Source organism: Antennarius striatus, chromosome 12 (genome assembly GCF_040054535.1).
Source record: "Antennarius striatus isolate MH-2024 chromosome 12, ASM4005453v1, whole genome shotgun sequence".
NCBI lineage: Eukaryota > Metazoa > Chordata > Actinopteri > Lophiiformes > Antennariidae > Antennarius > Antennarius striatus.
This window is the reverse complement of record NC_090787.1, coordinates 14355490-14367765: the sequence shown is the minus strand read 5'-3', so window position 1 is coordinate 14367765 and position 12276 is coordinate 14355490. Positions and strand designations below refer to the sequence as shown.

At 40.5% G+C, this 12276-nt stretch overlaps 1 protein-coding gene across 7 annotated transcripts in view; it reads left to right on the top strand.

Moving 5' to 3' along the window:
• zmp:0000001200 (dedicator of cytokinesis protein 9) overlaps nucleotides 1-12276 on the top strand; it is a 70803-nt gene that overhangs the window by 20256 nt on the left and 38271 nt on the right. For 2 of the 7 annotated variants that reach the window (XM_068328403.1, XM_068328402.1), the window contains exons 1-3: nucleotides 8152-8299; nucleotides 10968-11109; nucleotides 11425-11541. In XM_068328403.1, coding sequence (XP_068184504.1) covers nucleotides 10978-11109; nucleotides 11425-11541 — 249 coding nt within the window. In that variant the 5' untranslated portion in view covers nucleotides 8152-8299; nucleotides 10968-10977. Of the gene's footprint in view, nucleotides 1-8039; nucleotides 8300-10967; nucleotides 11110-11424; nucleotides 11542-12276 lie in introns of those variants that run through there. The other 5 variants (XM_068328409.1, XM_068328407.1, XM_068328406.1 and 2 more) reach the window with 3 other exon arrangements.

Genomic DNA, 12276 nt, shown 5'->3' with positions numbered 1-12276 from the left:
ACACAGAATCCTTCATCCCCCCCATCTCTCGCTCTCAGCTTGCTCACACTCTCCCTCTCTGTATCTCATCTGCTGACTGAGGTTTTCCTACGAGCACAGGCTGCCTAAAAATTACAGTGGGACTCTTCTGTGTGTGCATAAATTAATTCTCTAACCATCGCCTGGACACTAGTGCTCTCTGCCCAGGCTGAAGGAGTGGTCAGAGTCAGATCATGGACCAGGAACAAGCCAGGGATGATCAAGGAAACTGGGTCACTGGACAACTCTCCTGACTGACGTCTGATTGGACCTGCAGGAATGGGGTGCACGACCAGCACTGTTGTGTTGGACGGGCTGCGTACCGTCTTGGATCGGAACTGTAGTGGCTACATCTGTAAGGGGGCAGCTGAGCCCGCAGGTCCATCTGAGGCGGAGCGGGCTCTGAGTCGGAGAGAGTCGCGTGTGTTACCAACGCCCAGAGTACTGAAGGTGTGTGTGTGTGCACCTTATTTGTCTTATTCTGCTGTGGATTCTATTAAAATCTATGCAGTGTCTATATATGTGTGTGTATTTCAGAAATACAGGCATTAAATAATTTTTACCAGTTATTTTTATATAAAAAGCCAAAACATTTGTCATTTTTTAGATCATCAAAAATCATCAAATCATAAACCTATAGTTTGAGAAGCAGGAAGGTCATTGAGCCATAAGCTAAATATATGAAGAGTCACTCCAGTGTAAAGATGTAGGCCACTGCATTCTCTTTAAAGCCCCTTTTATAATGATGCTGTGTCATAAAGTTGGGATCAGAGGAAAAATAAACATTTATAATTGTACATTTAAATCATTTACTGCTTTTTTTGCAAAAATAAGAATGATCCAGTACAGCCTGTGCATCGCATGTCTTTAAATGTGTAATACATGTTCAAATCTGAAAAATGCATGAGAAATGATTCAGATGGGAATAACATGAGAAGATGTGTAGACATTTTCTTCTTGCACAAAACTACTGCTGGTTTCATTGTGCTTGTGCATTTCACATTTGATTACAGTAGTAACCATGGTCATTCTCATCCGAGGCTTATGTTTACATGTGTGAAATGTAGGGCAGTCCAAAGGCTGGATCTTAAAGTTGATGTTTGTCTGGGGGGTTGAGGGTGGCTGGGTGTCTTCTGTAATTCAATCAGCGCTCTTCATCAGGACTTGCTGGGCTTACGCTAGCCAATCGCCACTTTGCCATAGGCAAAGTAACTTCCAGAGTGGCTACAGGGTTTTTAGCCTGTGTAGCCACAGTGGCATTCCTATTTTTAGGGAAAAAAGGCTAAAACTTACAACTTTTTTGGACTCGCGAAATTGCCCGAGCGATAACATAAGAAAACAATAGCATGCGGCTATTTCCACATGCCGACGGAAGTGACCCGAACGCTCCCGATCATTAAATATACACTCGGGTCATGACCTCCTCTCGTCCAATGAAAAAAAAAGGATTCTATTTTTACAAGCTAAACCCACGAATTGGTGTACGATAAGGCGAGGACAATCGATCGAAAGAAAATGAGAATAAAGTGTTTTATAGTAGATTTTGTGTTAAAATTCTAATTGAACAACAGATGGTGAATGCTGAGAGGGGGTAGGAGTGGTGACAGACTTTTTTTGTAGCCTTAGACTTTTGATCCCTATGACCGGCAGGAATGACCAGCGATGAATGTAAATGTGTATTCACCTTGCTTGCTATAATAGCAAGTAAAACTTACAAGTAAACATTGAGTATTACCAAGAATCAAATATATTAAAATCAAAGTGTCAAAATTAAAATGTCTTCTAGTCTAAGTAAAACTTATAAATAAACATTGAGTAATATTTTGTGTGACTGAATCTTCACATTTTGAATGCAAGTTTTCAATAGTTCAATCTCACATTTATACCTGTATAAAGTAGGATAGAAATAAAGATAGTTAAGCTTGAACTGTTGACTTTAGTGTATTTTGTAGGTAAACTCAACAGAAGATTTTGGTTTTACACCCCCCAACAATTGAAAACTTGCATTCACTATGTGAAGATACAATCAACTCAATTCTTTTGCACTAAACCACAGTGGCTTAGTCATACTACCTCCTAGTGCAAGCCCAGGCTTGTACTCCACACCAGCTCTTCCTGACCTTTGGGGTAGTGTTTACTTCCTACTGTTAGTGTGTAACGTCTCCGTGCTGTCGCTGGTTCGTCAGATTCACAGCAGAAAGCTAAGTGACATGATGTGCGACTGAGAACAGGGAATTAGGTCAAGGGCATTTCTCTCCTCCTTGCTCAGGATGGTCTTGTGATCCAGACGGGGTCGATTAATCTGCGGTCAGCATTTAGCAGTCGTACACATCAAAGGCTAAGTGTGTGAAAGGGTGACGGCTCAACGCAGTGGGGTAACTGAATGAGAGCATTGAAAGTTCAGTCAAGTCAACAACCAAAGCTACATTAAAATAAGTATAGTAGATGATAGTACATTTATTAAAACAAAAACAAGCACATCTTTTCAACAACATTTTTCATTAAAGTGTATCTTTCACCTTTTTGGGTAGCATTAGTTTAGCATTAACAGTAGCTGCTGGTTTCATTCCAAAATCCCCAAAAGTTTACCAAAAAACCTCATCCAAAAATAAAGAGTACATAAATTATGGATTTTTTTTTTCTAAATTATACTCCAAATATTCTGTCCGTTGGATTGGTCAGGGTCAGTGTTGCCAGATACATGATAATTATGGTAATGATGCAATATACAGTATTTTTAGCGCCTCTACGATACATATGATGTTAAATATGGGATAGTTTTTGTATTTCCGTGCACCAACAAAAACCTACATCCACACATCACCAGAAACTGATGCCTGCTCATGCCCGATCAGCTCATACCTGGCTGGGATATCACCCTCTTACTTATTATCACATCAGCAGCAATCAGTTGTTAGCACAGCTGTACTAGCATCCTAACAAACTGAAGGGAGCTGCTGGGAAAACATACGGGATCCTGAGCTCAGCCTCAGAGGAGAAGTTCTAAAAAGGGAGTCAGGCTCTCACAGAGCAACCCCGGCTTCATCAGCTTCATCGCCCTGCCAGGGAGTTAGACCAAACATTCAAAGGCCTTGTGAGCGTTTTCTCAGAAGTGAACTTGATCAAAACTGAGCCCACAGTACAGGCTAATCCCTGTCACTTTTAATGGACTCATACCTACTTCAGAGGGTGTGAAAATATCCGGTGGGTGAGCAGAATTCACACCAACAAAGACGACGCTTGATTTTCAGGAATGGAGTAAGTAGATAAACACTCTTCTTTTTACTGCTCTCCTTCCTTCGTCATGAAACGTCGTTCTGCTCAGGACTTCTCAGGACCCTCCTCTCTGATTCTCAACCATGTATTCATCTAACTTCTCTGATCCCAAGGAAGATCAAGGACAGGCTTATTTCAGTGCTGTTGTATTGTCATTTTTTGGCTTTCAGAAAGGTTTCTAGCAGAAATGCTGGTTGAGAATTGCTACAGTGCTGTTAGCTTCAGTGGACGTCAACTCGGTCACAAACAAACACTTTTTCTCTCATCATTTAGGTGTGACGCTTAATTTTTATTTTCCGTAAAGTGTACACAGTGGAGAAGATGACATATCTAACTAGGACTACATGTCATCAACCAGAAATATTTTCAGATTCCATTTGTTTAATCGATTTACTTTCCTAATGAAATCCTTGACAAAAGATATCCATCACAAGGATGAGTGTCAAGCAAAAAACACTAATCAGTAGTCACTCAAACTACTGGACTACAAATCCCTTCGCTCTGCATGCACTTTGTCCCTGTACAAAGCTGCCATTTGAATTTGGATGAGTTTGGAAAATAAGCTCTGAAATGTATTTAAAAATTGATTTCAAGTGATTTTAATTTTAAATCCCTTCATAATAAATTTCCAAAAAATATTCTTAAGCGTATATGGATGCACAATTTTAACAAATTAATATAATAGTTTTTATTGCAGTGTGTTGCTGTGTTGAGGTAGTGACACATTTCAGGTGCGGGAAAACATTTCAAGAACATGCCAAGCCATCAATATATGAAATTTGACTGCCTTTTCTAGTATAGTACCGTAGAAACACGGCACAATTCATGTATGGACAAAGTTTTTGGAAAAAAAAACAAACTTTTAATAATGTGTCTCCAACCTTTGCACGAATTTGGTAGAATGGCCAATATATGGCTTGAATGGATTTATAGTAAATGGTGTTCCTGGTGATTGTTTCCTACTTTCGAGACATTTCCGTCATCTTGAAAGTGTGTGTGTGTGTGTGTGTGTGTGTGTGTGTGTGTGTATGTTTTTTATATGGCTGTTATCTCCAGCACTCAGGCTCATGTGCGTAAAAGATATTCTGGCAGCAGCATTTTGATTTGACAGCACCATTCCTCATGTTCACCACTGTAATAGTTATGGCTTTGACTGATCAATAGTTCTCTGTCTTTCTCTCTGCATTAACCTTAAGTATTGTAACATTGATATTTTTAAACTGTATAATTTATTTATCTGGCTGTGACATGCCATCATTATTCCCATGTTAGGTGCATCCTTTTATTTTTACTGTTGTCACTTCGCACATCCGACTGCAGTGATGTATTATCAGAGTGTATGAACACCATGTGCTGTCATTATTGCCTTCGTGTTAAAGTCTTATGGATGGACTGAAAAAAGCCAGCAGGAATGTTGATCCTGGTGCTGCCTCTGTAGAGGATGGCAAGAGGTGGGCCAATGTTTTTGTTGCATTCCAGGTTACACCCTGTTTTGCTTTATTCCATGCTGCTAAGGCCAAGAGATTACATCAAGTCCTTGTTATGCAATCAAGAAACCAAGTCAGTTTTCTGTCCAGGCAAAGAATTATAAGTTGATAGTATATGGAAAATGTGTAGAAATGATACAGCAATGATGTAGCAATAATATCTCAAGGAAAACAGAAAAAACAAAATCCACTATTTGATCAACAATTAGAGATTCTTAAGTTGAAATGTTGCGCCAACCTAACCTGTGCTGATTTTGTCATGCAATATCAACTGAATGTTATCGTATTTTATTTTGTTTATCATGAAATGATTCACATTGATGTATTTATAGCTGATAAAAGCAGTATTTGTTTTGAAAGACAAAACTAGAACCTGAATTATTAATGACTTTATCTCGGGCGCTCTGCTGGTTTGGCTTTAGTTCAATTTCTGACCTCAGATATGTGTAGTGAATGAAACAATCTCCTTTTGACAAACATAGTAAAGTTCATTGACACTGAGCAGAGGTCAAATTTGAAAGGAACACATCCTGTTGGTCCTCTGTAGTGGTCCGTCAGATGGTTTAGTTGCTCAACTCAAGTGTTTGTTCTGTCACTAAAGGACTCAGTGGGCCGTCCTGCTCAGACCTAAATACCAACGTGCTCCAAAGAAACACAGTTGCACTGGTTTCCATGGATAAATCTGCATAACACTGCGAGGTCTGAATTTAATTTCAGGACCAAGCCCATTTGTGCAACACCGATGTGTTATTTTGAACTCGTGTGTAGCAGGCCTGGAGGCGCCTCTAAACTTCTCTTATATGTCTAGGGGAGAACGTCTGACTGTACAGCAGACATACGTTGAACACTTGTAACGTTACTCCTGATGCCTGTTTAACTACATTAACAAACACTTTCAGCATTGCCAGAGAGTTGTCATTGTAACCTGCATGACTCAGTGTTCCTAAATGGATAGCCCATGAAATTGCTTTTTAATTGAGCAATAAACTGTCTGCATTTGTTCCTAGGCTGTCTCTGTTGACTAAACTGATTACATTGCCAGTGAAGCAGTGTTTATTTAAGTTTCATACAGTAGACTAGAATGTGTTTTAAAAGATGTGTGATAAAAATGGCTGTGGGACTGTTTTGCAGAGGAGTAGGTCTACACTATCTGCCATGAACATCCAAGACTGAAACGCTGGGCGTGATGAGGATCTGAAGATTAATATCTTACATAAAGGTTCATTTCACAAATGTAATTTGGGTGACCGCGTTATTGCAAAGCTATGTTTGCACTCCTTTAGAAATCATCACTTTACTTTGTGCAGATGTTGTTTTGAAGCGTTTCAGTTCTGTAGTAATGTTTGCAGTATATTAGCCAAGTGACCAACTAGCGCAAACTACTTTAGCAAGACAGGAAGTGTATCATGACTCATGTTGCTAAACCCCCCTAGTGAACTGATATCAAGTTATGCTGATCTAGATGTTTTCCATAGGCAGCTCACCCCATGGTTCTAGATGTAGAGATGCCATACTCATGACAATATGGGGGTCACAATTCCATGTATTGCAATAGACCGGCCTCTGTAAGCAAACACTTGTGTGCTTCTTTGTGTTGAAAACCTCCCCCTAGCCTTTGGAATAATGTGGATACCATCAGTAGATTGAGTTCTCCTGATCTATTTGTTAACGTGACATGACTTTTCTTTGTCACAGATACGCGCAATTCACTTGTATGTCTCTGAGTCTGCTTTATGTCAGCTATATATGTATCTACCCTTCTCCTGCACCAACATGTGGCCCAATACATAGAGCCCCCCCTCCCCCTCCAGATGTGGATTATTATATTCCAGGCCTGGATTATGTTCCAGTCATGCATGTTACTGGAGCATCATGAGTTTTTTTATGCAAACCTATTATTATTATTATTATTGTCAGAAAAACGTATCAAAAATTGCTGATTTTTTAATGGAAATCAACAAACACAAAAATCAGCAAAGACCGGGAGCAGGAGCCACATCCTAGCGTCATAAAAAAATACCCTAACAACAAGTTGTATCATGCTAGTCTTATGTTGAAATGAAATTGAAACAAACAGAAATCAGAATCACAATTTTATCTGCATATTTCGTAGTTAAAGGTTAACACTTTCTGTCTTTATTATCTATAAAAATATGAGCGGTTTACTTTGAAAAAACAAAAGTCAGACTTGCCTGATGTATACTTTCTATTGTTTAATCATCTAAATAATTTTCAGTTATTTATAGCTATTATAGTTTATAAGTTATAGTAATTGAATTAACTGGTTAATCAAGTAGTCATTGAATAAACTAGATGGTTTGTGGCTTTTCAATGACTATACAGTTATATAGTGTTATTATAGTCTTTTGTTCCAAGAACAAACAATTCTGATTGATTTCCTGTGATTGTGTGTAAATCAGTTTTAATATGATGTCCCATATAATGATATGAGGAAACCCTTCTTGATATTAATTCAAGGATTATACCACTCCCTGTGCGGGTCCCACAGGAGCCACTGGTGGTGGTGGGTGGGTGGGGGAGGTGACTGCTGATCTGACCTGGCTCCTCCTCTTCAACTTAAACTCAGATGTAGGCGTGAAAAGATAACATCCTCCCCTGTTGCGGCCCACTGAGGAATCTGCAGGTCGAAGCCTCTCTGAGGTGGGTTTACTGGGGCTGCGTCATGTTGGAATGCCCCTCAAGCAGTTGCATCAACAAGCCACGAGACAGAAGCTGTACCTCAGATCAACTCGTATCTGAGTTACAGTCATTCATTAGAACCGAGCCAGCAATAACACCTTGGTGACTCATGTTTCCTGTGTCAGTTTGCCGTGACTAGTTTGATAGATTGATAAGCAATTGCCTTGATCCAAAATTTAATGATCTGCTTTTTGATCGGTTAATGTTGGTCACCCGTGTGACACAAGTACCCCGTTATTATGTTATTATTATGTTAATATGTTCCCCTAGAGTCGAGGGCCTAGACTGAATCTAAGGGTCCCGGCTGTCCACACAAGGTGTGAACACTCTGATCAAATGTTATACCGGAGGAATGTTTGTCTTTTGTTTGTCTTTGTCAACCGTGTCGTTGTGCAGGTGGCTAGTGTGAGGTCCGATTGCTTCAGAGTGTGTGTGTGTGTGTGTGTGTGTGTGTGTTTAACTCCCTCGGGCGGCACAGCTGAGCGTAGGAGGGGCTGCCTCCTCCTCCTCAGCGTGGGTGTGAGCCCACTGCTTTCAGACAGCCAGATGAGTCTGAGAAGGGAGTGTTTAAACACAAGTGTGTGAGCACAAAGACAAACTTCCCAAACTTCTCTCCACTGCCAGGAACTTCCTCCATTGGATATGCTGTCTATCCACTTCGCTTTGGGACCCAGCTCAGAGAACTCTTACCGCAGCCATTGAGAATGCAAGGAAGGGCTAGCAGGGCTCCAAAGAAGGAGCTGGTCATTGAGAGTCCACAGCAGTACAGGAGTTCGCCTGCAGCTGAGACTGAGGTAGACGCCGTGCCACAGGTGGTGGTGAGTCTTTATACACGAGACGTATGAGATATTTTTATTTAAATCACTTCTGGTTTGTCAACTTTTCGCATCTACATGTCATCCTATGGTGTTCGAGGTAGTAAAGGTTAATCTTGGTTATAAAGTCCAGAAACAGGTGTCATGTGAGCATCTATACTCGTTCACCTTTGTCAGCTTTTTGATTTCTCAAATTGCAACTCACATTCAGAATTTGCAACGTTTGCACCAACATAGAGAAGTGATAAACTTTACCATCACTTAACTACCTGCAACAGAATGGCACTCGGTCTCCTCAGGTTTGATTTTTATTGACAATTTTGGCTTGTAAAATATTTAATTTGGCTCAAAAGTCAACTCAGACGGCAGAGATGGATTCCTTTCCTGCTACGAAGGTGTTCAGGAGTCTGTCTGTCGCAAAAAGATTGAAGGTATCAGTTGGTGGGGAAGCACTACACAGCACCATTGTTCATTGCTGAGAGGGTGAAGTGATGGGAGGAGTGGGTGCTGCAGCTTAACAGCTGCTGGATCAGGGTGCAGAGGGAGTGCACAAGATGACTTCATGGTTTCTGGTTTGTTCTCTTCACAGGGATGTTTGTCTTAATCTAAATTCTAGAAATGTGGGACATGCTGTCTGAATTGTTCATGCCACATTTTATTTTCATGCTATACTCAAATGTTTTTAGCAATAAAGGGTCTTCAGTAAATTAAATAAACCAGTAAGGGATTTAAGAAGCCATACCCTTACACCAATGTGACAATCATATATTATGAGGTTGGGACTAGAACCATTCGTTAGCATTGCGGTTTGAGGGCATGACAGAGCTCTTACTTATTGTGTTCATGTTATTACTCATTGCTGAGTACGCTGTTTGGTTGACCACCTTCAGTCACTGACAAAATAGTGTGGAAGAGCCCAGAGGGGTTGGAGGAAAACAATAGTCAGGAGTGGGTGAGGAATCCATCGCAGATGAGATGGTCACAATCCTTCAACTAGTCAAATCTCAATCCCTTTTAATTACAGATGTCCTGAGTGCATTAGGTTTGGGTGGAACTGGGTGCAGTAAAAGCTTTTCTTGTGACAAAATGCTAAATGTTGTCCTGTTGGTTTTTTTGTGTGTTGAATGTTCCAATAGGAACCTCCTTTACTTCGTATTACTTGGAATATATGTGTGTTTCTCTTCTTTGTCGACTGCCTTGTTTTCCTCCTGGACTTTGGTACATTCTGACAATACAGCTATCATTCTCTGCCGTTCGTAAGCATTCACAGCCCGGCTATGTGTGCTGGTGGAGACAGATAAGGTGGGCGTGTTCGTAGGTCTTGCTTGAAGTGACTTGAAATGACAAAAATCTCTGCAAGGTCTTTTGTTCCCGACTGACTACCTGTTCTACCTGCAGAAATGTTGACATCATATTTTATCATTTTGACGAGTGAGAACGTTTGAAAAGCATGACTGCATTTAATTAAACACATTTTTGTCATGTTTAAATGAAGTTGTGGATCAACTGATAATGCCACAACCCATTTAGCCAGCAGACATTGTGGCACCATCTCAGATCTCCTGTCCCTTCCTTGTCCTTGAGACTGATAACCCCCCCCCCCCCCCCCAAGTCCTCCTCAGTGTGAGCCATTCTCTGTTATTAACATGGCTGCTAGAAACATGTATTTAAGCAGGTCAGCATCCATGACTCCCTGAGATCATGCTAGCATTATCAGTCCCAGATGTCCTGGCAGCATGTGAGCTGTGCTGTCATTCATCCCTGGAGTCAGGCGATGTGTCACTGCTTGTTTTGTTGTCTCCTCTCCTGTTAGCTCTATCCTCCATTCCCATCAGCTCGATGTGTTGACAGCTTTCTTTCCACCTAGAGTCTACTGTATATTCACAAGCATTAGTCCTCTCCAACGTCAGCCACTGAAGTTTTGTGAGTCAGTACTTCCAGATTATGCTGACATTTTGAACTGATGCACCATAAATCTGTAATCACCTTCTGATATTGGACACATCAGTTCATTGGAATGCATCTCTGCAGTCAAATGGTACATGCCTAGATGCTACTTCCCTCATCTACATATTGTTGTGCTTGTTGACTGTCTATACAAAGCTGTCTGTAGGAGCTAATTATTTCCTTCATCATTTACAGTAGCTCTTACAGGGGACATCATGACGGCATAACAAAACACAAAAAATAATAATTTACGTCATTTCACTCGAATTAACATCCGTCCCCCACAAATATTGGACTCTTAGAATCACAAGAAAATTGTTCAAAGCATATAATATCGTGTTACAGTACAATAAATAAGAATAAAAACACAAATATCAAATATCTACCAATATCAATCAATATCTACCATTAAGCATCACTCATGTTTTGTTTTGGATTCAGATTAATTTACAGTGAACTATTACTTATAATTACTTATAATTCAATCCTTAAGGAGAAGGAAAAAATGCTTCCTGTGACCGCTTTTTTAAGTGCATCAAACAACAGCCAGAGTCAACTGTTGATGTTGAATATCTACTGTATGGTACTGTAGCATCAAGTTTACCTTTAGAGTGAAGGAAGAGGAGTTGTTGTGGGTCAGAGGCAGAGTTGTCATCAGAGACATGGTCACCACTACCACTATCTTCACTAGGCTTTTCTTTATCATCCATGATAAACCGTAAAGTATCCAAGGTATGAAGCCTGACGCTAATAGAGACAACAATGAGGGGGAGATGAGTGTCGGGAGCTATGTGAGCGCAGCGGTGCTGGCCCCTCGGGGAGCTGTGGCAGAAAGGGGAACTACAAGACAACAATCAGATATGGCGGTGAGCGTTTGTTCGTATCGCCGAATGTTCTTAAGTTGAATTTTCATAAGTTGAGGACTGCCTGGATTCTTTCTTTACCAATCTTCACACATACATTAGTCATGAAAAGAAGTTGTACCTTTCAGTATTTTATTTTTCTACAGACTCTTTTCTGATTTTTCCACTGAAGAATGATTTTAAGGTGTTTCTTAATGTTTATCATTTTCTCCTTAACATAGAACCCAAGAGTTTACCCTACTGTAGGTTCAATATTTTGGGGGAAAATTTTTTATTTGTGAACTTGTATCAATAGTATGCCATATCTGTGTCTTCCAGGTGAAACCTAAGGTGATTGAACCGCTGGACTATGAAAATGTCCTGGTGCAAAGAAAGACACAGATCCTTAGTGATGTCCTCAGAGATATGCTGCAGTTCCCCTTGGAAGACTTTGAGGTGAGTCTTTACTCCATTCTTCATGCATGCTAGTGTGACAGAATGTGTAATATCTGCACTTTAAAACACTATAGAAACCTATCTGTGGTAACTCTGGCTCTGGTATTATTTTAGAAGAAGTGAGAGTCTGACTATGGATGTGATGTAAGTGTGGTGGTATATAGTTTAGGGTGTGTTAATAACTCTTCCAGAGTTGGACCTTTGATTTCCAGCAGGGCTACTCAAGTAACGTCTGTGGAAACAAAGTTAAAAATAGTAACTCATTAAAAAGTGCTCCAAAGCCACACAGGGTCGCACCATTTGCTGGCCAGCATCATCATTTACCCACTCACTTGTGGGTTTTCTCTATTGCATTGTTTGGGCTTTGTTGTCTTTTCCTTTGTCCCAGGCATTTACGAGCACTGGGTGAGGTCGTTCACACACGCTTTCTTTTTGTTTACATCCTTCCATGCTGTAGCAAAAAAGGTTCAAGGGGCCATCTATTTAATTGCCTCATTCTATCGCCATGTTGTGACAGGGCAAGTGTTATCTCCAGCCACATTGTACAGGATGTTCGCTCCTTTCACACTTTCCGCGATGAGGATGGAAAAACTAGAATGGAAATCTGGCCCCCGCTGGTACTCCAGGAAATGAGACTACTTTAAAAGGTCCGTCCTTACCAGCAGCAGAAATGAGACATCCAGAAGATTTTAAAATCTGTCCCTGCTGCTCCTTCTTAGTCCAGTGGAAAGTTTT